Genomic DNA, 27,544 nt, shown 5'->3' with positions numbered 1-27,544 from the left:
GAACTCCTGGGCTTGAGCAATCCTCCCAAGTGGCTGGGACTGTAGATGCCATGCCACCACACTTGGCTAATTAAAACAATTGTTTTTTGTCAAGATGGGGTCTTGCTATGTTGCCTAGGCTGGTCTCGAATTCCTGGCCTCAAGTGATCCTCTTGTCTCAGCCTCCCAAAGCACTAGGATTACAGGTGTGAGCCACTGTGCCCAGCCAGATGACATAATCCTATATATAGCAAAACCTGAAGATGCCATCAAAACACTCTTAGAACTGATAAATAAATTTAGTGAAGATACAGGATACAACATCAACATGCCAAAATCACTGTTTCTATACACCAATAATGAACTAGCTGAAAAAGAAATCTAGTGTTTCTATGCACCAAGTGAAAAAAATCCCATTTATCATAGCTATGAAAAAATAAAATACCTAGGAATACATTTAACCAAAGAGGTGAAAAAAACTCTACAAGGAAAAGTGTAAAACACTGATGAAAATATTTGAAGAGGAAACAAACAAATAAAAAGACATCCCATGCTCATGGATTGGAAGAATTAATATTGTTAAAATGATCACACTGCCCAAAGCATTCTACAGATTCAATGCAATCCCTATCAAAATACCAATGACATTATTTACATAAATAGAAAAAAATCCTAAAATTCATATGACATTGTAAAAGACACCAAATAGCCAAAGCAATACTGATCAAAAAGAACAAAACTGGAGGCATTACACTACTTTACTTCAAATTATACTACAAAGCTATAGTAACCAAATCAGCATGATACTGGTATAAAAACAAACATATTAACCAATGGAACAGAATAGAGAACCCAGAAATAAATTCACATATTTACAGCCAACTGATTTTTGACAAAGGCACCAAAAACATACATTGAGGAAAGGACACCCTCTTCAATAACAGTGCTGGGAGAACTAAATAGCCATATGCAGAAGAATAAAATTAGACTCCCTACCTATCACCAAATGTAAAAATCAACATAAAATGGATTAAAGACTTAAACATGAAACAAAAAACTATAAATCTACTGGGAGCAAACATAAGAGAAGTGCCTCACGACATGGATCTTGGAAAAAATTTTATGTATAAGACCTCAAAAACATAAACAACAAGAGCAAAAATTGACAAATAGTATTATATGAACTAAAAATCTTCCATACAACAAAGGAAACAACAGAGGGAAGAGACAACTGTAGAAAGGAAGAAAATACTTGCAAACTATTCATCCAACAAGTGACTAATATTCAGAACATGAAAGGAACTCAGACAACTCAACAGGAAAAAAAATCCAATTAAAAAGTGGGCAAAGGAAATAAATAGATGTTTCTCAAAAGAAGACATACAAATGTCCAAAAAAGTATTTTAAAATGTTCAATCGCCTCTAGTCATCAGGGAAATGCAAATCAAAACCACAATGAGTATCATCTCACCTCAATTAGAATGGCTATTATCAAACACACACACACACACACACACACACACACACACACACACAAATGCTGGTGAGGATGCAGAGAAAAGGGAACTGTTATACATTGTTGGTGGGAATTTAAATTAGTACAGCCATTATGGAAAACACTGTGGGGATGTCTCAAAAAACTAAAGATAGATCTACCACATGATCCAATGACCCCACTGCTGGATTTTTATCCAAAAAAGAGAAAATCAGTGTATCAAAGGAATACCAATACCTGTATCCTTGTTTATTGCAGCACTATTCACAATAGCTAAGATATGGAATCAACCTAAATGTCCACCAACAGACAAATGAATAAAGAAAATGTGATATATATATACATTGAAATATTATTCAGCCATAAAAAAGAATGAAATCCTGTCATTCACAGCAACAAGGATGAGCCTGGAGCACATTATGTTAAGCAAAATAAGTTAGCCACAGAAAGATAAATGCTGCATGTTCTTAATCAGATGTGGGAGCTAAACTTTTTTTTAGCTCATGGAAGTCACGAGTAGAATTGTGGGTATTGGAGGCTAGGAAGGGTAGTAGTGGGGGGAGCATGGGGAGAGGTTTGTTAACAAATACAAAATTACAGGTAGATGGAAGGAGTAAGTTCTGGTGTTCTACAGCACTATAGGGTAAATATGGTTAATGATAATTTATTGTATATTTTCAAAAGGCTAAAAGAGAGAATTTTGAATGCTCACAACACAAAGAAATGATAAATGTTGAGGTGATGGAATGCTATTTATCCTGATTTGATCATTACACATTGTATACACGCATAGAAATTCACTCAATATCCCATAAATATGTATGATTATTATGTATCAACTAAAAATAAAAAGAAAAAATGCCGTATTAAAAAAAAAAGAGGGGAAGTAATTTGAGTTACAGTGTTCCAAGGTCCTTGTATTTTCCAGAAGGATGATAAAGATATTAACATTAGAAACCAATGTTAATCAATGAGAACGTAAAGATCTATGATATAAGTTCTAGGGAAATCATTTACAAAATTAGAAACTGAGTGTATAACTTCTAAATTCATAGAGGGAAAACATGGTTAAAAAATACCCAGTAATTTAAAAAAAGTAATTGAAGGGAAAAAAGAAGTAAAACAAAACATGGAATAGGTGGCACAAGTAAAAACACATATCAAAATGTTTAATTTAAACTCAGTTGATTTTGTTCTAAAAAAACTAACTTCATCTTTTAAAAGGCTAGATTGTTGAACTGGATACAAATATAAATTTAAATTATATATTATTTAAAAGAAACATAACTACAACATAAGCATATAGAAAGGTGGAAATTAAATCATGCAAAAATATCTCATTCAAATATTAATTTTAAAAAGCTGGTATACCTATGTTAATATTGAATAAATTAGAATTTAAGGCAAAAAGAATTTTTAGAGATAGAAGACTCATTTCACAATGTCAAAAACATCAGTTCAACAGGAAGATATGTCAGTTTTAAATTTGTATGTACCTAATAACATGCCCTTAATAAATGCATAAAGCAAAAAATAATAGAGTACTAGGAGAAACAGACAAATCCAGTCTCAGTGGAGATTTTAGTCTTTCAATAATTGATAAGAACAACCAGAAAAGAAGACAGATGATTTGAACACTATACTTAAGAATTTTGACCTAATTAATATATACACATGTTATGGTCATCTTTTGGGAATGAGACAGGCCCCTCAGTCAAACTTTGGTTCAGATGTTAATACTGATGACACCACACAAACACACACAACAAATAAGCCACGAAATGGTTTATTACTTACATAATGGGGCCAAATGCTTGGAAACTGAACAATACGCCTATAAATAACCTCTGAGTTAGGGAAGAAATCACAAGAAAATTTAGGATGTATTTCAAAGAATATGGCTTTTCCACTTTTCTTTTAGAAAACAGAATAGGAGACAACACAAAGTCACAACAGAAAATTTTTATAGACCAATATCACTAATAAACATAAACACAAACACTTTTAAACAAGTATTAGCAAATAATACTCAGAAATATATTAAAGGTTAATATATAATTACATTATCCTAGTAATGCAAGGTTGGTTTAACATTTGAAAATCAATCAATGTAATCAATAACATAAGAATAAGAGAGAAGGACTATATGATTATTTCAATAGATGTAGAAAAATATCTGACAAAAGTCAGTATTCTTTCATGATAAAAAATTATCAGCAAAGTAGGAATAACAGGAAACTTTCTCAGCCTGATAAAGGCTATCTGTGAAAAACCTACAGCTGGCTGAGTATGGTGGCTCATGCCTGTAATCCCAGCACTTTGGGAGGCTGAGATGAGTGGACTGCTTGAGCCCAGGAGTTCAAGACCAGCCTGGGCAACATGGTGAAACCCCATCTCTACTAAAAATACAAAAATTAGCTGGACATGGTGGTGTGTGCCTGTTGTCCCAACTACTTGGGAGGCTGAGGTGGGAGGATCCCTTGAGCCCAGGAGACAGAGGCTTTAGAGTGAGCCATGATTGCACTACTGTACTCCAGCCAGAGCAACAGAGTGAGACCCTGTCAAAAAAAAAAAAAAAAAGAAAGAAAAGAAAAATTAAAACCTACAAGTAAACTTATGATTGAACATGTTTACTCTAAGATTAGGGAAAGAGAGAAAGGACAATAATGACCACTCTTACCACTTTTTTTTTTTTAAGACATTTAACTGGCAGTCCTAGCCTGTGCAATGAGGCAAGAAAAAGAAACAAAATGTGTAAAGACTGGTAAGGAAGATGCAACACCATTTTTATTTGCAGAAAAAATGATTTTGTCTGTGTGGAAAATCCTAAGCAATTAATATTGCAAGTTTACAGAATACAAAGTCAATATAGTAAATTCTCATTATTTGTGGTGAATATGGTCTATAAAGTTGTCCTAAACATGAAATTAGTGAATACTACTGAACATTTGCTCCAAAGGGAAATGCAGGTTTAGGTTCCTGTGAGACTCTGGGACAATATTTTTAGTCAATTAATACTTAACCTTGTTATATGTGTGCTTCTGTTAAATGGCATCGTTAAATATATATATATATATATAATTGATTTATCAACATCAAACTCATGGCCAACAGCACTGTAACTCATGCCTCAACAAAGCTTATCTAACACATGTCATTTATCTGTGATGTCAGGCACATCACCACCTTCTTGTGCTTAGGAGCATTAGAGAGCACTTCAGGCCGACCCCTGGGGGGCATTGTAAAGAGCAAAGTCATCAACAAAAAGCACAAAAATGCAATAAACATGGCATTAAATATACTGTGAAAAGGATACTTGTTTACTTTCTGATAACTGAAACAAGAAGGGAGAGTATTGCCTTGCTTAACCTCAGCTGGGAACATGTGCATTGGGGGCTCAAATTTGTCATCACTTTGTATATATCCACAAATGAATGTGGGGACTACAAATGAATTTTAGTGAGTAGGCAAATTATACAAAATCTGCAAATAATGAGGATCAACTATATATAAAAGTCAACTGTATTACTATGTATTTGCAAAAAAAACTTGGGAATGAAAATTTAAAATAACTTTAAAATAGCAAAAAATATAAAATGCTTAGGAATAAATCTACTTCAGAATAAAATTTAAACTGAAATCTACTAAATTTTGCTTTAAAAATGATCTAAATAAATGAAGAGTTATCCCATGTTCATGGATTGGAAGATCCTCTCCAATTCATCTATAAATTTGATATAATCCCACTAAAAATCCTAAAAGTCATTTTTAAAATAAATTGCCAAGCTGATTCTAAAATTTATATGGAAATGCAAAGACCTAGACTCACTGAAACAATTAAAGCAATTTTGTAAAACAACAAAATTTGAGGGGTTATATTTCCTGTCTCCAAGACTTACATAGAGCTACAGCAATCAAAACTGTGGAGTAAAATTGGTGTAAAAATAGAAAAAATAAATAAATGAAATAGAATAGTAAGTCTAGAAAGAGACCTGCACATATATTGGTCAATTAATTTTCCAAAAATTAATTGCCAAAGCAATTCAATGGGCAAAAGAACACTTTTTGCACCAAATTTTGCTGGAATGCTGGGTTTCTATAGAGAAAAAAGAAAATGAAATTGTATCTCTACCTCAAACCTTTCACAAACATTAATTCAAGAATAATTATGGTCTTGAATGTAATAACTATAAAGCTTCTAGATGAAAGTAGAAGAGAATGTCTTTGCAAACTTGGGGCAGGAAAACTGTTTTAGAGAGATTATAAAAGGCACTTGACATAGAAAATTGATGAATTGGACTTTCTCATAATTCAAAACAAAAGCGTTGTATCTAGTATGTATCAAGAACTTACACATATAAATAATAAAAAGACAATTCAAGTTAGAAAAGTAGGCAACAGATCTGAATATTTACTTCATAAAAGAAGATATAAAAATGACCAAAACATGCATAAAAATGTGATCAACATCATTAGACACCAAGGAAAATAAAATTAAAGCAACAACCTGAAAAGGCCACACTGGAATAGCTGAAAATTTAAAAAGTTCAAAACAACAGATGTTGGCACATATGTGGAGCTACCAGAACTCTATATACATTGCTGGAAGGAGTGTAAAATTGTACAACCACTATTTAAAAAAATTAATGGCAGTTTCTTATGAAGTTAAACTTACAACTATTCTGACTCAACAGCTCCACTGCACAAAAGGATTTGTACAAACATGTCTTCATTCACAAGAGCCCCAAATTGGAAACAACTCAATAGAATGGATAAGAAAACCATGATACCTTTATACTAAGAAATAAAAAATTATTGATACATGAAACAATATGAATGATTCTCAAAAACATTATGTTGGGTAAAACAAGTCAGACACAAAAGAGTACCTATTGTATGCTTCCATTTACAGAAAGTTCCAGAACAGACAAAACTAATCAATGGTGAAAGAAATTAGAGCAATACTTGCTTGTAGCGGATGGCCAGGGATTGACTAAGAAAACTTTTCTGAAGTGATTAAAATGTTGGAATTCTTAATTGGGATGTTGATATTTTCAAAATTCATCAAATTATACACTTACGTGCATTTCACCATATGTAAACTTTGTCTTTTAAAAAAATCCTTGAAAGATCTCTTCTCTACACAAAAAGCCACTTTCACGTACACCCCCCCCCCCCCACACACACAGGTTCACTAACACATTAGATTGTAAAAAATGAAAGTCCTAATTGTTAGTGAATATATGGAACAACTGGAAGTTGTATTCTCTACTTGTGGGAGTGTAAATTGATACGAATCACTCTAGAAAGCAATTTGACAATATTTAATGCAGTTGAATGTGTCCATATGGCTCAGCAATTCCACAGTTACTGTGTACTCCTAAAGCACACATGTGAACAGGCATATTCAATGCAGCATTGTCTGTACTAGTTTTAAACTAGAAAACTCCTGATGCCCACCAACAGGAAAACAGTTACATAAATCACTCATGGGCTGTACAACCCAATATCAAATAGCAGCAAAAATGAAAGAAGTGGAACTACTCCCATCAATGAATATAATCCTCAGGAACATAATATTGAGTGAAAAAATGCAGAAGAATACATATTGCATGGCCCCACTTATATAAAATGAGAAAATATAAAATCTTAATTCAATAAGCTCCCTATGCATTTATGCATAAATAGGAACAGCCAGAAAATATGAATGAGGTCAGGTGTGGTGGCTCATGCCTGTAATCCCAGCACTTTAGGAGGCAGAGGCAGGCAGATCACAAGGTTAGGAGATTGAGACCATCCTGGCTAACATGGTGAAACCCCGTCTCTACTAAAAATACAAAAATTAGCTAGGTGTGGTGGTGCACGCCTGTAATCCCAGCTACTCAGGAGGCTGAGGCAGGAGAATCGCTTGAACCCAGGAAGCAGAGATTTCAGTGAGCCAAGATTGCGCCACTGTACTCCAGCCTGGCGACAGAGGGAGACTCCGTCTCAAAAAAAAAAAGAAGAACATGAATGAATAAGCATAAAATTCAGGATAGTGGTTACCTGGAGGGAGGGAAAGAAGGTGCATAGGGGTTCCATGTCTACTTGCAATGTTTGATTTATAAAATCTGAAGCAAGTGTGGAAAAATATTAAGATGTTATGCTTGGTGGTAGATACAGGGCATTTATTTGAGATATGATTCTACAGGCATTTCTGCACACTGAAACATTTCAAGATAAACAAAGAGAAGAAGTCGACTCTCTGAGGACTCAGGCTTAGGGGCACTTGTAAAAGGAATTAATAAATAGTTTCATTGTCTCCTGAAGAGAAACTGCAAACTATTCCACTCCCCAAGGAGTATATTTATTCTTTAGGAGTAATTTATTCTTTGGAGCTTTGAATATACTTTAACTCTTTCCATAAAGGATTTGAGGTATTTTGCAACAAAAGACACATACAATGAATCATGAAAACATAAACATAAGTAGAAAATCAGGATCAAATATACTAAACATTCCATCAATACTGGTTAACACAGTTGCTGTGATTAAATTTCAAACTTGGCTCTGAAGTTCTTGGCAACAGTAACCACTCCATCTCCATCTGACCCATAAAAGCAGATTATAAAAACTAACCTTTGTTCTTCAAGATTTAAATAAAATATTTTCCTGAGTAGTCTCTCTTTATTCTATTTTGCATTTTGCCTTGAGGCTAACTAGCCAGATTCTCTGTCCCTCTTCTTTCTCTTTTCTTTCCTTTTTTAATTTATTAAATAAACTGTGAGATGGGAGAATAAAGCCCAGGTTTGCCCAAAGAGATAAATAGGATGTTTTTTGGTCTGTCAACAAACTGTTAATGATAGAAAATCATGGAATCAAAACAAGAGAAAATATAGGTGAATCATTAACTGCTTTCTGAATAAGCAGTAAATTCTGAATTACAATAAATGAAATCACAAAGAAAAACAATAGGAGAAAAACAGAAAGGAAAATCACAAAGAAAAACAGAAGGAAAAACTCAGATAACAATCAAAATAAAAAGGCAAGTAGAGGCTGGGCGCGGTGGCTCATGCCTGTAATCCCAGCACTTTGGGAGGCCGAGGCAGGCGAATCATGAGGTCAGGAAATTGAGACCATCCTGGCTAACACGGTGAAACCCTGTCTCTACTAAAAATAGAAAATAATTAGCAGGGTGTAGTGGTGGGCCCCCGTAGTCCCAGCTATTCGGGAGGCTGAGGCAGGAGAATTGCTTGAACCCAGGAAGCAGAGGTTGCAGTGAGCTGAGATTGTGCCACTGCACTCCAGCCTGGGTGACAGAGTGAGACTCCGTCTCAAAAAAACAAACAAACAAACAAAAAAAACACAAGTACACTATGATAATCTTATTTAGCAAGTGATAGGTTTATTCTCTTAAATATAAAGATAGCATAAACAAGTACTGCTATACGCCAATGACTCCAAATTCTATAATTCTAGCCCAATCTATACTTCTCAACTCCCAACTCATATTCACACCTACTTAACACCTGCACTTGGATATTTAACAACCATCTCAACATATGCTGAGATGTGTGGTATATCTTATATATATTGTACATGTTGAGATACATTGTGTATTCCATAAGACGGAATTCCTGATCCTTCCTCCCAGCAGATGTTCCATTCACAGGTTGCTCTCATCTCAGTTGATGGCAACTCAATCTTTTCGGTAGTTCAAGCCAAAAACCTTGTGGCCATCATTGACTACTGTTTCTCATACTCCATATCCAGTTCTGTCAGTAAATCTTGTTGCTTTATCTTTAAAATATACCCAAGATCCAACTACTTTCTGACACCTCTGCCGCTATCACCTTGATCCAAGTCACAATTATCTCTTGCCTAGAATAATGCAGTACCTTCCCAACTGGTCCCCCTAATTTAATTATTGCCCCCTCCTGAAGTTGATTCTCTACACATTATTGCAATGAATCCAGCTGCCAATATTTTATACTTTAATATGTATATCCTTAAATAATACACAATATTGTACATGTGTACTTATACATTTGTTAGTATTTATACTGCACATAATGTCTACGATATGCTTCACATGTAGACACAGTTGAGAAATTCTCATCTTTTATTTGCTATTCCTCAGCATAATGACAAAACATGAAAGTGGATTAGGAACGACCATGGACATCAAAATTCTTCCCAGATGCCAGATCCTTAAGACTAACAGTGAATGTGGGTACTGTCTACTATTTATTGGTTGAAATACCCTTAGTTACGTTTTTTTTCATCCTCTCTATGCCTCAGTTTTCTAGTGTTCAAATGGGATTGCTATCATATATATATCGCAGTGTTAGGAGATTAAATGAGAATGTATACAAAGAGCTTATAATAGTGCAAGACATTGCTCAATGAATCTTTGTTGTTATGATGATTACTCATTGAAGAGAATATGAATCCCAGTGCATTCCTTGCCCAATCAGGAATAGATCAGGAGCATGGTAGGGTTGCACTGTCTTACATGCCAGGCCTTCAGTGGAATGAAGCTCAGGAAGTGAGGAGCTGATACCAGCACCATCCTCTGACTCAGCAGCACAGTTAACAAGCCTCAGGTCCACCTGCACACTTGGTAACCATCCTCAGGTGTAGCAGCACACTTCACCATCCAGCTGCTGTACCAGAACATCGGGTACAGCATCTCCCTAAATGGGGGTACTAAATGTTTCTGCTTTTGAGGCAAATGCAATAGTGTTTCTGCGTGAGATCCCTTTTGAAAAAAAGCAATTCTTCAGCACACACTAGCCTAGAGAGTCTCAGACTATGGGATTTGCATCTCTTCCCCTTCCCTGAAAACCCTGGAAAATTCCAAGAAGAAATGGCAATTTGTTCCCTAGATCACCACTCACTTACAACATAGGACCCTCACTTGATCCCTAACCCAGCAGACCCAGGTCTCCTTGTCTTTTTATCTGGGGATTATCTTCACCAAGGAACTTCAGAACGCAAAATGAGTTTGGAGTGTAGAACTAGATGGGAGGATCGCCATTGGAAGTTTGAGACCCGACAAAATAAGGATTCAAGAAGTAGAAATCAGTATGGGGTAGTGGGAGCAGGTAGGAGCGAAAGGGAACTCAGGTAGGAAGGAAGCAGAGACCAAAGCTGAGGAATGAAGAGGCTTGGTTTCAGGAACAAGAGAGAGACCCTATTACCAGGCCTGAAGCAGGTCTGGATAGAGCCAGCAGTGGCTGGGATGGCTTGCTGCCATTTCACTGAGTGCTGACTTAGTGTTCCTAAGATTCCCAGGGTGACTGGGCCAAGAAAGCATGTGAGTGTCAAGTCTCTTTAGCAGCAGGGATGGGAGGGTTAGGGGAGAAGAGACATGCAGAAAGCTGGACAGATTACTAAACAGCTAGGCCATTCATCTGCAAAGCCTAGAGTGGGAACAGTTACCCAGACTCCCAAAGAGTCACAAGTTCTTACATCTTTCCAATCTGCCAGAATCCCACAGACAATATACTCTTGGTTCTCCTCTCAACATCACCTTCAAGCCGGGATCTCATTTCTATACCAAATAAGATATAAGCCCAGGAGAGATAAGTGTTTACTAGCCAGATGAGAAGTGGTCCATATGTTTCAGTTTGGAGAGGCTAAAGGATCAGAAAGCAATGCTAATAGCTCCTCTGTCCTAGGGCACCAACCCTATTGTTCAACCTACAGCCAAAAGAGTAATAATTAAAGCTCAATGTATTGGGTGTTTGCTTTGTGCCAGGCATGATGAGAAATGCTTTACATGCATTGTTTCTTTTGATTCTCACGACTATCTTACGAAGTGTGTGCTATCAGGAGGAAACTGAGGTTACACACTAGTAAGCTGATGGCCTAAGTGCCAAGATGAAAAAACCAGGACAGGACAGGCATGGTGGCTCACACCTGTAATCCCAGCACTTTGGGAGGCCGAGGCGGGCGGATCATGAGGTCAGGAGATCGAGACCATCCTGGCTAACATGGTGAAACCCCATCTCTACTAAAAATACAAAAACTTAGCTGGGCATGGTGGCGGGCACCTGTAGACCCAGCTACTTGGGAGGCTGAGGCAGGAGAATGGCGTGAACCTGGGAAGCGGAGCTTGCAGTGAGCCGAGATCGCGCCACTGCACTCCAGCCTGGGTGACAGAGCAAGACTCTGTCTCAAAAAAAAAAAAAAAAGAAAAAGAAAAAACCAGGACAGCCTTTTAAGGCTATGATCAGAAAAATGGTAACCTGTTAAAGTTAAGCCCGCCTTTTGGGAGAAGAGTAATCAAGAGATCTTAAGGATGTGGGTCTTTCTCAGAACCACAATAGCAGCTTACCTAGCTTCCTTCCAGGTGTCTCTGCATGTCTCTGCATGTCTTTGCTGTCGTACATCTTCTAGTCCTGTTTTCCCATATCCTGGTGGTCCTGCTGACATAATAGCTGCTAGGTAAAATCTAAGCAAACCGAAAAATTCCTATTTATTGACTAAGATTGTTTTTCTGAAGTGGCATCATCTCTAGCTATGGTAATAGGCTCCTACTACCCTTCTCACCAGCATGAATTTGATCTTCAAATGAAATTTTAAAAATTAGAACCCTTCACTCATGCATCCCTAATACTTCTGAGACACAGGTACACATGCATGTCTATTAAAAGAGCATTTGAGAGCTAACAATGGAAGGAAACATCTTTCAGAGAAGCAGATTTACTGATTTGTAACAGCATTTTATAGTCATTCAGGATCTCCTAAGACAAAACATTTTCTTCCTATCCCAGTTTTGACTCATTTGCATATTCTCTGCCCACAGTGATTCCCAGGACCTCCTGTGGTTCCCTGAGAATGCATTCCTAGAAGAATGGGGCATCCTCCATATAGGTGAATAGCAGGAACCGTACCTAACTAAAGAGGAACATACAATAAATATGACAATTCTGACTGAATTAAGGAGGCAAACATACTTTATTTTGACTAATTTGTTAGTAAGTTTATTCTTCACTCATAAAAAGAACATATTTTTGGCTTTGAAATCATGACATAAAATAAAAAGGGAAATAACTGAAAATTATCAGCTAAAAGTAGGTAGATGCAGCTCATGCTGAATCATCAGCAAATACTACGTGCTTTGGGCTATAGCAGGGCACCAATCAAAGCAAGAACCAAGGATGCAGTGCCACGCCATCTCTGAAAACTGCTTAGCTTCCAAAGGTTGTTTGGTCATCACATACAGGCAATTAATCCTTCCTTTCTCCTGCTTTCCTTCTTAACTTTTAGCTATGAGAACAGTGGGCAATAATGCTTTTACACTAGTCTTTCTAGTTTATACGATAGTGTTGTTGTTGTTTTAACATGTATAATCTGCATATTTTCAACCTTCAAAAAATAAAACTGCCAAAATCAACTGTAACTAAAGGCCATTTTTATTTTTGGTCTGTTATCTGCTGTAGGCAGAGCTTCATATAGGAATTTTTATTGCGAATTTCTATGACTGCATCCCTAACAAGCTCAATGAACATCTGTGGCCAAAGCTTCTGCAAAGCCTCATTTTTCATGTTGATTTCTGTGGCTTCCTTCACAAGGTCTTCTATATATGTTTTACAGAATTTCTTCTTTTCCTTTATTTCCTGTTAAAAAAAGAAAGTTTTGTATTAAATCATAACTAATCCAAAAGTCAAAGCAACAATTAGCTGAACCACAGAAAATTGAAATAATTTATTCTGACCCCCTATTCCTCCCCCATCTACTCCTCAGAGCAGGAATTCTTTCCTAGTCACTGCTGACAGAGTTCTGCTTGAGTAAAGATAACAACAAGGGCCTCAGTACTTCTCAGTCTACTCCTACCTCTGTTGGACAGCTCTGCTAGAAAATGTGTTTCTTTACTGGAATTGTTGAATCATAACTACTATTTCTCCTATCTCAGTTCAGGTCATTTAGCTCACACAAGTCAGCTGAATGCAGACTCACAGATTCCTGTGGTAAATGTATCAGGATACAGATAGTGACAATTTCAATTGGTATGATATTAGTTAATATCTATGTAATACTTTAAGTATGTATACTCTGAATTTACCCTCTATTATGGGAAAGCATAAAATGGTACACTACACTGACTTACGCAGCCTTGACCATTTGGAGAAAGTTGGGGGGAAGTGTACAATTAGGAAGAGTAAACATATAGAAACCTGGGACCCAGGACGTTGCCTTCTAAAGAAACAGGTCTCCCACTCAACTTCTGGGTCTGGCAGTGTGCAAATGAAAAACCTGGTCCTAAACACAACAGAGGAATTTTGGAGCTGAGGATATTTGAATATTGTGCCCCAATTTCATCACAGAGACTAAAACAAAGTGATTTTGTTTAATGCAAGAATTTAACATTTATTTTGGCTATTGATACTTCTGAAGAGTATCAAGGCATAATCATGGAATGTATAATATATATGGAAGAATCAATGTAACACATCAGATAATCAGAATTACAAGGGAAGTAATGCACATCAATGAAGAAGGAAAGTAATAAATGTCAATGAGACAATACATTTAACTACTAGAAAAAGGATCCATTTAAATCTCCAACTCAAGTCAAAACACCAAAATAATTTCAAGATAAATTAAATGAGCTAAATTTAAAATATCATAAGCCAGGCATGGTAGCTCACATCTGTAATCCCAGCACTTTGGGAGGCCAAGGCAGGAGGATCGCTTAAGGCCAAGAACTCAAGACCAGCCTGGGCAACATAGCGAGACCCCATCTCTACAGAAAAACAAGAATAAAAAATTTAGCCAGGTGTAATAGCACATGCCTGTAGTTCCAGGTACTTGGGAGGCTGAGGTGGGAGAATCGTTTGAGCCCAGGAGTTCAAGGCTACAGTTTAAGCTATGATCATGCCATTGCACTCCAGCCTGAGTAACAGAGTGAGATCTTGTTTCTAAAAAAAAAAAAAAAAAAAAAAAAATTTGGCCCGGTGCAGTGGCTCACACCTGTAATCCCAGCACTTTGGGAGGCCAAGGCGGGTGGATCACTTGCGGTCAGGAGTTCGAGACTAGCCTGGCCAGGATGGTGAAACCCCATCTCTACTAAAAATATAAAAATTAGCCAGGGTTGTGGCACATGCCTGTAGTCCCAGCTGCACGGGAGGCTGAGGCAGGAGAATTGCTCGAACCCAGGAGGTGGAGGTTGCAGTGAGCTGAGGTCGTGCCACTGCACTCCAGCCTGGGCGACAGAGCAAGACTCTGTCTCAAAAAACAAAACAAAACAAACAAACAAACAAATGAAATCCTAAAAATCACAGATAGTGTCATTAAAATTATACCTACGAAGATTTCTAGGAAGTCCTAGCCAGAACGGTCAGGCAAGAGAAAGAAATTAAAAAGCATCTAAATAGGAAAAGAAGTCAAACTATCTCTCTTTGCTGACAATATGATTTCTATACCTAGAAAATCCTAAAGACTCTGCCAAAAGGCTCTCAAATTGAAACAATTTTAGTAAAACTTCAGGATATAAAATCAATGTACACAACTCAGTAGCGTTTCTATACACCAAAAACATCCAGGCTGACAGTGAAATCAAGAACACAATCCCACTTACAATAGCCACAAAGAAAATGAAATACGTAGGAATACAGCTAAGAAGGTGAAAGACCTCTACAAGGAGAACTACAAAATACTGCTGAAAGAAATCAGAGATGACACAAATAAATGGAAAAACATTCCCTGCTGATGGATTGGAAGAATCAATATCATAAAAATGGCCATATTGCCCAAAGTAATTTACAGTTCAATGCTATTCATATCAAATTCCCAATGTCACTCTTCACAGAATTAGAAAAAAAATTCTAAAATTCATATGGAACCAAAAAAGAGCCCGAATAGCCAAAGCAATCCTAAGCAAAAAGAACAAAGCCAGAGGCATTATGCTATCTGACTTCAAACTACACTATAAAGCCACAGTAACCAAAACAGCTTGGTACTGGTAAAAAACAGATACATAGACCAATGGAACAGAATAGAAAACTCAGAAATAAAGCTGCACACCAAAAACCATCTGATCTTCAACAGGGCTGACAAAAACAAGCAATGGGGAAAGGACTCCCTATTCCATAAACGGTGCTGAGATAACTGGCTAGCCATATGCAGAAGATTGAAGCTGGACCTTTCTTATCTTTCACCATATACAAACATTAACTCAAAAGGGATTAATAATTTAAAGGTAAGACCTCAAACTATAAAAATTCTGGAAGACTCTTCTTGATATTGGCCCTGGCAAAGAATTTTTGGCTAAGTCCCCAAAAGCAATTGCAACAAAAACAAAAATAGACAAATGGGACTTAATTAAACTAAAGAGCTTTTGCACAGCAAAAGAAACTATCAACAGAGCAAACAGACAACCTACAGAATTGGAGAAGATATTTGCAAACTATGTATCTGACAAAGGCTTAATATCCAGAATTTATAGGGAACTTAAATCACCAAGCAAAAACCAAATAACCCCAGTAAAAAATGGGCAAAGGACATGAACAGATACTTCTCAAAGGAAGACATACAAGTGGCCAACAAGGATATGAAAAAGTGCTCAGCATCACTAATCATCAGACAAATGCAAATCAAAACCACAGTGAGATACCATCTCACACCAGTTAGAATGGCTATTACTAAAAAGTGAAAAAATAACAGATGCTGGCGAGGCTGTGGAGAAAAAGGAACTCTCATACACTGCTGGTGGGAATATAATTAAATTAGTCCAGCCACTGTGGAAAGCAGTCTGGCAATTTCTTAAATAACTTAAAACAGAGCTACCATTTGGCCCAACAATCCCATTACTGGGTATATACTCCAAAGAAAATAAATCATTCTACCAAAAAGACACATGCACTCATATGTTCATTGCTACACTATTCACAGTAGCAAAGACATAGAACCAACCCAGGTGCCCATCAATGGTAGATTGGATAAAGAAAGTATAGTATATATACACCATGGAATAATAACTACATAGCCATAACAAAGAGTGAAATCCTGTCCTTTGCAGCAACATAGATGGAACTGGAGGCCATAATCTTAAGCAAATTAATACAGAAACAGAAAACCAAATGCTGCATATTCTCACTTATAAGTGGGAGCTAAGCACTGAGCACACATGGAAGATGGGAACAACATAAATATGGGAACAACATAGAGGGTGGTAGGGGTGTGGGTTAAACAACTACCTGTCTGGTACTGTGCTCATTACTAGAGTGACAGGATCCATACTCCAAACCCCAGCATCACATAATACTCTCATGTAACAAATCTGCACAGTACCCCATATCTAAAAGGTGAAATATTTAAAAATAAAATAAAAGATTCATAATAAGAAAAAATGCTTAAATCATAATGTTATGTGAAAAAAATAAAATTTTTTTGATAGGGTTTGGGTTATATGAATGTATGAATTGTCAAAACTCAGCAATTGTACACCTAAGATTTACATTTCAGTATATAAGTTTTACCTCTAAATGGAAAAATTTACAAAGAAAAATACTCTGTAGAATACTGAATCTCAATTAATGAAATGCACGCTGAATTATTTAGGCAGAAGCATACTAATGTCTGCAATGACTGTGAAATGAATTTAAAAAATACGAAGGTAGACTGATGGATGGATAGACACATAGATATGTGATAAAGTAAGTACACTGTATGGTACGATGCTAATAGTTGAGTGTAGGTTTTGGATGTATGGATGTTTATTGTAAAATTCTTTCAACTTTGCTGTATGTTTGAAATTTTTATTAAAAAGTTAGAAAAGAATGCATAAAAACTACTGAAGAAAATATATTGAAGTCTCATTAAGATTGTTTCTGAATTCTTGGCTCACGCCTACAATCCCAGCACTCTGGGAGGCTGAGGTGGGCAGATCATGAGCTCTGGAGATCGAGACCATCCTGGTTAACATGGTGAAGCCCCGTCTCTACTAAAAAAACACAAAAAAAATTAGCCAGGTGTGGTGGTGGGCGCCTGTAGTCCCAGCTACTCAAGAGGCTGAGGCAGGAAATGGCATGAACCTGGGAGGCGGAGCTTGCAGTGAGCCAAGATCACACCACTGCACTCCAGCCTGGGTGACAGAGGGAGACTCTGTCTCAAAAAAAAAAAAAAAAAAAGATTGTTTCTGAGTTCTGAGAACATTAGTATGTTTTCCTCCTTTTTAATATTTTCTTCTGTTTCCCAATGCTTATGATTTTTAAAATTAATTTATTTTTTGGAGACAGGGTCTCACTCTGCTGCCCAGGCTAGAGTGCAGTGGCATGATCTCTGCTCACTGCAACCTCTGCCTCCCAGGCTCAAACGGCCCTCCCACCTTACCTTCTCCAGCAGTTGTGACCACAGGCGTGCACCACCACACCCAGCTAATTTTATTTTTTGTAAAGATGTGGCTTTGCCATGTTGCCTAGGCTGGTCTCAAACTCTTGAACTCAAGCAATCCACCCACCTCAGCCTCCCAAAGAGCTGGGATTACAGGCATGAGCCACCACACCTGGCCCAAATGCTTATGATGTTTAAAATAAAATATGTTTTAAATTCCTGATTAATGTAAGTTAACAATAAGTCCAACCTGCACTAACTTTCCTTAACAGAGGCATATTTTAAGAATTTTCTTATGACATATAAGGCATCTCTAAGCAATCAATCACCATTCACAGGTCAAAATGCTGATTTGATATAGTCATGCACTAAAACAATAGGTCATAGATTGACCAGTCTTAAAAGTATGTACAGATTTTGATGTGTGATAAGCAACAAATGGTTCCAGCTGGCCTCTTCTCTGAAGATCTTCCCTCACTCTGAAATACTATAGTCTGAACATTAGCCACCTATACTAAGTTAGCTTGTTGATGAGAACAGAATGTAGCTGCTCCCTTTTCGCACTCAGTAAATCTGGACTACATAGGAACTCCTACAAAGAAGGACAAGTGTGAGTCACTAGAGATCAGCAACTAAAATAAGCAATATTTTACAAGCAATGCATTTACAAGTAGAAAGCATAGAGCATATTTAGTGAATGCTTCTTTTACAGATTTCCAAATTGCTTAAAATAGGATTTTGAATTTAAAAAGACAAAATTCTATTATTAAGATTGGAAGATTTTTTATAATAATTTAGGGATAACAAAAATTAAAACAATTAAATGATATATTTTGTTAAATCATTTATGTATTATACAAATGAAAATAAATTCTTCATAACTGGCACAGTATAATTTACAGTGCTTTAAAATTTTCTGCTATAGTTACTTCCATTGTTTCTCTAGGAACATGTTGATATAGAATTGTATCTGCTATAATAATCCTTAATTTAATAACTGTGTTTGAAAGCATTTCTACTTCATGATTTCTCCTCTCCTCCAAGCCAACTATTCTGCATCTCCTTACAATATGCCCTATAAGTCATCAGGTGTCTGCCAGGATGACTCACTCTGCCTGTCCAGGATGATCCCATTGAAAGCATGTTAGAGACACCTCTCTTGCCCTGACCTGTCAAGGAGTTGTTGCTCCTTGGGTAATGCTTTTTCCATTCCCAAATGCTTTCATATGCTCATCTCTTTTTGTCTCACAATATCCCTGTGGGATTCATAAAGCAAGTATTTTACAAGTTCAATTCTGATGAGATAAACTATATATAATATTGTTTACATTATTTCATTAAACTAGAATTTTGTTGTTATGAAGATGGTTTGGGAAAAAGAAGGTCAACAGTGGGGTTTGTTATAGAGCAATTTTAACTATAATGGTACTTGTATTAGGATTTAATCCATATCTCCATTTTATAAATGGGAAACAAGGTCTATAGAGATTGAGAGATCTGCTCAGGATTAAGCATCTTCTATTAATACTTCCATAGAGAAAACTCTCTAATCTAGTCCTTGAAGAACTTACAGTCTAGTTGGGAGATGGTATGCACATATAAAAAGTCAACTAAAAGCATGAAACAGTAGATACATGCTGAGTAAAACGTTCAGACAGCAAATTACAAACAGTGTTCAGAAAAGAGAGAGCCCTTTGCACTAGGGTGGTCAAGAAAACTTGAGAGAGCACCATGATATACTATGAACGTGTCCAAGGTCAGAATTAGGACTCCATTCTAGAGGCGGCTCAGTCAATAATTCAACGTGACCCTCAGTAACTCATCTGAGTTTCCAGTTTTCCTCATCTAAGAATAGGATTAGATTCTTTAAAGTCCCTTTCAGCACTCTGATTCTATGTCCATCTTAAATCTTTTTTAGATGAGTCAGGAGAATAGATGGACAACTACCAAGCAACAGAGTTATGACATGTATAATGAAAGGGTCTGCTTAACCTGATTTGTGAAGAACTTACCTCAATTAACTTTCTCAACAACTCAGGATGTATGGAAGAGAGACTGAGCACTTTGTGCTGCAGTGATTTAAGTATTTTTCAAGATGTAAGGAGCATGGTATAAGTGAAGGAATGCTGGGCTGTGAGTCGAGAGAGTGATTAAGGGACTTCAGCAAGGTCTTTCAAGTACTCAGAAGTAGAATCAGGGGCTCAAATCCACATCTCCTGATTGTTAGATTAGTGTTTCTTTCCAAATATTTTGGGGCTTCAGATTCCTTCTTTCCTCCTTAAAATTTCTCAAAGCAGGAGTCAACATTCCCTGTCTTTACTTTCTTATAGCTTAATTATTGCTCAAATCACTTTAATCAAGACTCTGCTTACATGACTGCACTGAAGCTATCTGTTTTTAAAAATCTGCATGACTGTAGTTTCAGCTACTTGGAAGGACAAGGTAGGAGGATTTCTTGAGCCCAGGAGTTCAGGGACAGACTGGGCAACATAGAAAAAAACAAAAACAAAAAACACAATCACCTTGAATGACTGTCCAATTTACCAAAACATTTTCCTTTATAGTTTGTGCATCTATGGTGTTAAAAAATCATAGCCAACCCAATCAAGATCATAAAGATTTTCTCTTCTTATTAAAATAAAAACTTGAAACTTTTGCTTTTAATACTTGGGTTTTTATTTGGTCTGGAGTTAATTTTTTGTTGCATGGTGCAAAGAAGGGGTTCAATATGATTTTCTGATTGAATATCCCATTTCCTCAGTATCATTTATCCCATTAGACTATCTCTTTACAACCACCCTGTTTTAATTGATAGGTATTTATAATATGCCTTAAAATCTAATAGTGCTAGCCTTCTTCTCATTGTTCTTTTTTGGAGTTTTTGTAGCTAATTATGTTTATTTTTCCACATGTACTATAGTATCAACTTGTCAAAAAGCCTCAACAAAAAAAGTTTTTGGTATTTTCATTGGGATTATATGAAATTTTTAAGTTAAAGAAAATTGACAAAGTTTGCTTGAAATTCTTCTTATCTAAAACATGGCATGTTTTTCCATTTGTATAAATCTTTTGTATGCTTCACTAATGTTTGAAAAGTTTTTTTATAGATCCTGCATATTTGTTATTAGGTTATTACAAGATACATTATCTTTCTGTGTTGCTACTGTGAGTTAGGTTTTTCCTTATATCTTCTTTCTGCTTGTTATCTGTAATATGGAAGCTGTTGACTTCTGCTATATTACTGAATTTTCTTATAGCTTTTTATGATTTCTAAATTAATATTCTTGGGATTTCCAGGTATTCAATAGTATTATCTGCAAATATAAGTTTACTTCCTTCTTTTCAAATGACCATTGATTTCCTTCTCTTGTTTCATTGCATTATCTGTATTGAGAAAAATATAATAGTGATATTAGGCATCCTTGTCTTGTTACTTACTTCAGTGATGCACTGGTGTTCTAGTCCTGTCTAACAAATTACCTCAAACTTGGCAGCTTAAAACAACGTGCATCTATTAGCTCAGTTTCCATGTATCAGGAACCCAGGCACGGCTTAGCTGGGTGTTCTGCTCAGGACTTCATAAAGCTGAAATGAAGGTGTTGCCTAGGTTGTGTTTATTTCTGAAGCTCAGAGTCCTCTTCTAAGCCTAAGTGTTTGTTGGCAGAATTCAGTTCCTTGCAGCTGTGGGAATGAAGTCCCTGTTTTCTTGTGGGCTGTTGGTCTGGGGCTGTTCTCAGGTCCTAAAAGCTTCTTGCAGTTCCCTGCCATGTGGGCCTCTCAAAACATGGTGACTTATTTCTTTAAGACCAACAGAAAAATCTTTCAGGGAAAGCTTGAATCCTTTTTTTTTTTTTTTTTTTTTGAGACAGAGTCTTGCTTTGTTGCCCAGGCTGGAGTACAGTGGCGCAATCTCGGCTCACTGCAAGCTCCGCCTCCCAGGTTCACGCCATTCTCCTGCCTCAGCCTCCCAAGTAGCTGGGTCTACAGGCACCCACCACCACGCCCGGCTAATTTTTTTGCATTTTTAATAGAGACGGGGTTTCACCGTGTTAGCCAGGATGGTCTCGATCTCCTAACCTCATGATCCGCCTGCCTTGGCCTCCCAAAGTGCTGGGATTACAGGTGTGAGCCACCGCGCCCGGCCGCTTGAATCCTCTTTTAAAGGACTTGCCAGATTAAGTTAGACTTTCTCAGGATGATCTCTCTCTTCATTAACTCAAAGTCAACTGATTAGGGATATTAATCATGTCTGCAAAACCCCTTTACCCTTGCCATATTCCACTGGTTAAAGGCAAGACACAGGTTTTACCTACACCCATAGGAGGGGATTATATAAGGTATGGATACTGGGGTGTGGGGATCACAGAGGCCACCTTAGTTAGAATTCTGCCTACTACTAATGCTAATGTTTCCAGAGTTTCTCCATCAAGCATAACACTATGCAATTTCCATTTATCCTATTTATTGAGTTACAAAATTAAGAATAGATATTGAATGTGTGAAATTTATTTTCAATGTCTATAGAAATAATCATGATTTTTCACATTAGATCTATTAATTCACTAATATTGAATCTTCCCTGCCTTTCTAGGATAAACTACACTTGGCTATAATGTTTGTTATTCATTTAATGTTCTGCTGTATTCTGGCTGACAATATTTTTAAAAGGGTTTTGCACCAATATTTTTAAATGTATGGTTTGGCTTTTCCTATGCAATACTGGCATTTTTGGAATCAATGTTATGCTGTCTGTATTGAAAACATGGAAGAGTTTTCCTTCTTTTTCAATACTCTCAAACAATTTTAAAATCATTAGAATTCTCTGTTTCTTAAAAAGTTGGTAGATTTTACTGTGAAATCCTTGGTTTGAATGCAGCTTTTCGATATTTTACTAAATTTCTTTAATGTAAATTGGCATGTTTAGATTTACTAAATACAGTTGGCCCTCCATATCCGTGGATTCTGCATCTGTGAATTCAACCAACTGCAGATTGAAAACATTTTTTTAAAACACATCTGTACAGACTTTTCTTGTCATTATTCCCTAAACAATACAGTATAACAACTATTTACATGGCATTTGCATTGTAGTATTATAAGTAATCTAGAAATGATTTAAAGTATATGGGAGGATGTCCATAGACTACATGCAAATACTATGTTACTACATCATTTTTTATCAGGGACTTGAGCATCTGTGCATTTTGGTATCTGCAGGAGGTCCTGAAACCAATCCCCCATAGAAACCAAACACAACTATATACATATTAATTTTTTCACTCATAGAACCAGCTGTATTCAGGAAGAGGAGACATAATCCTGCCACCTTGGCTTTCATTTTCTTCTTTTGGCAACACTAGGAAACCCCTATTGGCCAAAGGATTATGTTCAATCTCTTTCACATTGTTCTCTTACTATCTTTCTGGTCTCATCTTTTAATACTGTCTACCTCAATCTCTGAACTTCCACAACAATGACCTGCTTATAGTTCCTGGCCCTCTCCTTACATGTTTTATACTTCTATGCCTTATTTGCACTGTGCTATTTGCCAGAACTGCCTCTTTCCCCTTTTTAATATAGCTATATTTTATCTTTTAAGACTCATATCGGCCATCATTTTTTCTAAAACCCTACTTTGATCTGGGTTAGTTATCTCTCTATGCTCTTGATAAACTGATTGATACTTATCCGTATATATGTCTATCTCCTCCATTAGAATGTGAGATCCATGAGGGCAAGGACAGTGTCTTTTTATAGCCCTAGTATATTACACAGTGTGTTGTGTATGACAGGTGTTCAATACATGATTTTTGAATGAATGAAAGTATGAATGTAGAGAGTGCTAAGATGAAAAAGGGAGTTGACTTCAAGTATTTGAAGCATTTTCATAAAGAACAGACTTGTTCTTTTTACTATGTAAGGTGGTACTAGGATCACTAAGTGAAGGTTATTAAGAGGCAGATTTAAGCTTAATATCAGTAAGAATTTCTTCACGTTTAGAGTTGTTCTGTGATAGACAACAACGTCATGAAACATTGACCTTTCACACTAGAAGAACTTAAAGTAGAACATCTTGTAGGATACTATTAAAAATAGTCTTGCATTGAGTTTTCAAGTAATTTTCAAGCTGTAATGCCTACAGCCCTATGGGTTCCAAAGAGACACTTCAGGATTGGGGGTGGGGAAGGAAAGGAAAGGAAAAGGAAAAGAAGACCCAAACAAATGAAACTCTGAATTTCCTACTTTTCCTCTATAACAACAGCAGCTCTGCTGTTTTGCTTTCTTCTGATACACTGGGTTTTCAGCTATAATACGGTGGTTTGAATAAAGAGGTCCAAACCTGTTAAAAACATTTGAAAACCACTTGACTAGCCATTTCACATCTACAGTATACACACTTCGCCCTGCCACACACACACTTCTAAATGTTATATCTATATATCTAGAGATATGTATGTAGATACTGAAAGATATCTATTATATATCAATCGTATAACCTGTGTGAGGGGATCTATAGATATACTTATATCTGGATATAGATGTATCACCTCATACAGCACCTTGCACATGAGTCATAGATGCTCAGTAAATGTGTTTTCTCTTTCTTGTTCTTTTGCCCCTTTGTTCCCTCAAAATCTCTTGAAGGGTCGCAACGTCGTATTGTTATGTAGATAAGTTGTTTCTTCAGCTTTCCTATGAGCTCCATCAAGGTAAATACTACATAGTTTTCTTCTTTGTAGTTCCTGCAGCACCACAACATTGTATTCCCCTATACAAAACACTCTGAACCTCTGACCACATAAAACATAAAGGTTTAGTTACCATTTTCCTGGCTAAGAAGCTATATTAGGAATAGAACAAGTTGAAATTATATGATTAAATAATCATAAAAAAAATGGTGTAGAATGAAAGGTATGAATTAAAACATCAATGGTCCCAGTAAGGAGAACAAAAACGGAGGTCCTGCTGTGTTCTCTGATGGTCTGGCATGATGTGGCTAAGTACCTACAGCAAGCCTATAACCTATTTCTTACATAGATCGGGACCCTTGGTCCTGCTTTGGACTAGATTTTTGCTACAGATTTATGGTACAGATTTCTTTTGAGCATTTTTTTTTCCTGCTGAAATAACGATACTGAAACCCTGGGTTCTTCTGCATCTCAGGGCTCTATTTCTCCCTAATTGCCTGGGTACCTACTGTCCCTGGCTTTGTAATATAAGGTTGACAAATATTCCAGAACAAAAAAGTTATCTTAACTAAGGGTAAAATGTACAACCCCCAAATTCCAAGCCATGTGGGATATATCCTGGCATTAGATCGCAAAGATTAACAGTAGTTTTACCTCTAGCTTTTCATTATAAAAGTCTCTTGTAGTATAATTTAAGGTAGCACGATTTGTGTTTTCTCCTACAAGTCTTTTGCTGTCATTATTTTCTTCGTTGATAATACCAGGTTTTTTTCCTTTGGATTCTAGTAGATACTGAAATTGCTTTTTCCTGTAGAAAGACAGTAAAGAGATTTAGAGAGTTACTTATCAGACTTACTAAAACATGTCTATTTTTTGTTGACTTTAGAGGGGAACATATACTTTTTTGAATATATATTTTAATGAGTTTGAGCTTATGATTTATTTGAGTTCAGTTTGGTACCCCAAACTTTCTACTAATTAAGCTATTCAGCCCCAATTATTTTTTCCATAACTACTAATCATCAATGAAAATATGTCTCAAACATTTCTAAAATAAAAAAGCTCTCCTTTAATAAAAATCAACACAAAAATTAATCACAGAGCACAAAACAACCCAAAAAGATATAGTAGGTCAAACTTTCAAAGTCTTTATGTCCCATAAAACATGCTAATTACCACTTATAAATCACACAAATGGTTAATAATTCCATTATGCAGCTTGGCAATATTACTGATAGCTAGAAAATGGAATGGGATCTTGGCTTAAGTTTAGGCAAAACCAAAATAACCCGAAAACCAAAAACCTCCAATTGTGAGCATATCATGGCAAGATTCTAGTAGGGGTTAAATATTGAAACAAGAAGCCTCATTTGATTATGAAGAGGAACATACAGAGTGCTCATAGTATCACTTACAGAGCCATCAGCCATGATTCGTCCTTCATGAAGGTGGATTTTTGGTTTCCACCACTTAGGGTGTCTCAAAATTATACTACTACTTTACTGTGAACTGTGTACTGAAGATTGAGGGCAGAAGAGGAATATAACTTTTTTAAAAATTTATTTTTCTCTGATCTAAAAGTATAACACAATAATTTTAGAGATTTTAGGAAGTGCAAATTTGAAAAGTATAAAGAAATGGATAAAAACCACCCATAAGTTTTCATAAATTAATAATGTTCATATTTGAAAAGGTGACCTACAGAATGGGAGAACATTTTTGCTATCTATCCATCTGACAAAGGGCTTATCTAGAATCTACAAAGAACTTAAACAAATTTACAAGAAAAAAACAAACAACCCCATCAAAAAGTGGGCAAAGGATATAACAAACACTTCTTAAAAGAAGACATTTTTGCAGCCAACAGACATATGAAAAAATGCTCATCATCACTGGTCATTAGAGAAATGCAAATCAAAACCACAATGAGATACCATCTCACACCAGTTAGGATGGCGATCATTAAAAAGTCAGGAAACAACAGATGCTGGAGAGGATGTGGAGGAATAGGAGTTCTTTTACACTGTTGGTGGGAGTGTAAATTAGTTCAACCATTGTAGAAGACAGTGTGATGATTCTTTGAAGGCCTGGAACCAGAAATACGATTTGACCCAGGAATTCCATTAGTGGGTATATACCCAAAAGAATATAAGTCATTCTATTATAACATATACATGTATGTTTATTGCAGGGCTATTCACAATAACAAAGACATGGAATCAACCCAAATGCCCATCAGTGATAGACTGGATAAAGAAAATGTGGAATATATATACCATGGAATATATGCAGCCATAAAAAGGATGAATTCATGTCCTTTGCAGGGACATGAATGAAGCTGGAAACCATCATTCTCAGCAAACTATCACAAGAACAGAAAACCAAACACCGCACGTTATCACTCACAAGTAGGAGTTGAACAATGAGAACACATGGACATAGGGAGGGGAACATCACACACCAGGGCCTGTCAGGGGGTGGAGGGCTAGGGCATGGATACCATTAGGAGAAATACCTAATGTAGGTGACGGGTTGATGGGTGGAGCAAACCACCATGGCACGTGTATACCTATGTAACAAAACTGCACATTCTGCACATGTACCCCAGAACTTAAAGTATAAAAAAAAAAAAATCTTTAAAAAAAATAATAATAATGTTCACATTTGACATATTTCGTTGCAAACTTCTATAAATTTTTGTAAAAAATTAAGATTATACTAAACATACAACTTTGTATACTGTTTTCACTTAATGCTATATATTTTCTGTATCATTAAAAATTATAATTTTAATACCTGAATAAAAATCAATTGTGATATATATCACAATTTACTTAATTGGTTCCTCTTATAGGATAGTTACATAGTATAATTTTCTCACCTATGTAAAGAAAAAAATGAGTAACATATAGATCTTTTTTTCTATTTATTTTAAGTTCCAGGATACCTATGCAGGATGTGCAGCTTTGTTACACAGTGAAACATTTATCATGGTGGTTTGCTGCACCTATCAACCCATCACTAGGTATTAAGTCCCACATGCATTAGCTATTTATCCTGA

General features: G+C 36.3%; 1 protein-coding gene across 11 annotated transcripts in view; it reads right to left on the bottom strand.

Annotated features, from left to right (window-relative positions):
- Positions 1 to 12,855: 12,855 nt before the first annotated feature.
- LRRC49 (leucine rich repeat containing 49) overlaps positions 12,856 to 27,544 on the bottom strand; it is a 159,450-nt gene continuing 144,761 nt past the window's right edge. For 10 of the 11 annotated variants that reach the window (XM_009429033.5, XM_016927078.4, XM_063794015.1 and 7 more), the window contains 2 exons: positions 25,138 to 25,291; positions 12,856 to 13,080 (listed from right to left, as the gene is read on the bottom strand). In XM_009429033.5, coding sequence (XP_009427308.1) covers positions 12,877 to 13,080; positions 25,138 to 25,291 — 358 coding nt within the window. In that variant the 3' untranslated portion in view covers positions 12,856 to 12,876. The remainder of the gene's footprint in view (positions 13,081 to 25,137; positions 25,292 to 27,544) is intronic. The other variant, NM_001246364.1, reaches the window with a different exon arrangement.

Source organism: Pan troglodytes, chromosome 16 (genome assembly GCF_028858775.2).
Source record: "Pan troglodytes isolate AG18354 chromosome 16, NHGRI_mPanTro3-v2.0_pri, whole genome shotgun sequence".
Taxonomy (NCBI): Eukaryota; Metazoa; Chordata; class Mammalia; order Primates; family Hominidae; genus Pan; species Pan troglodytes.
This window is presented reverse-complemented; position numbering and strand designations above follow the sequence as displayed.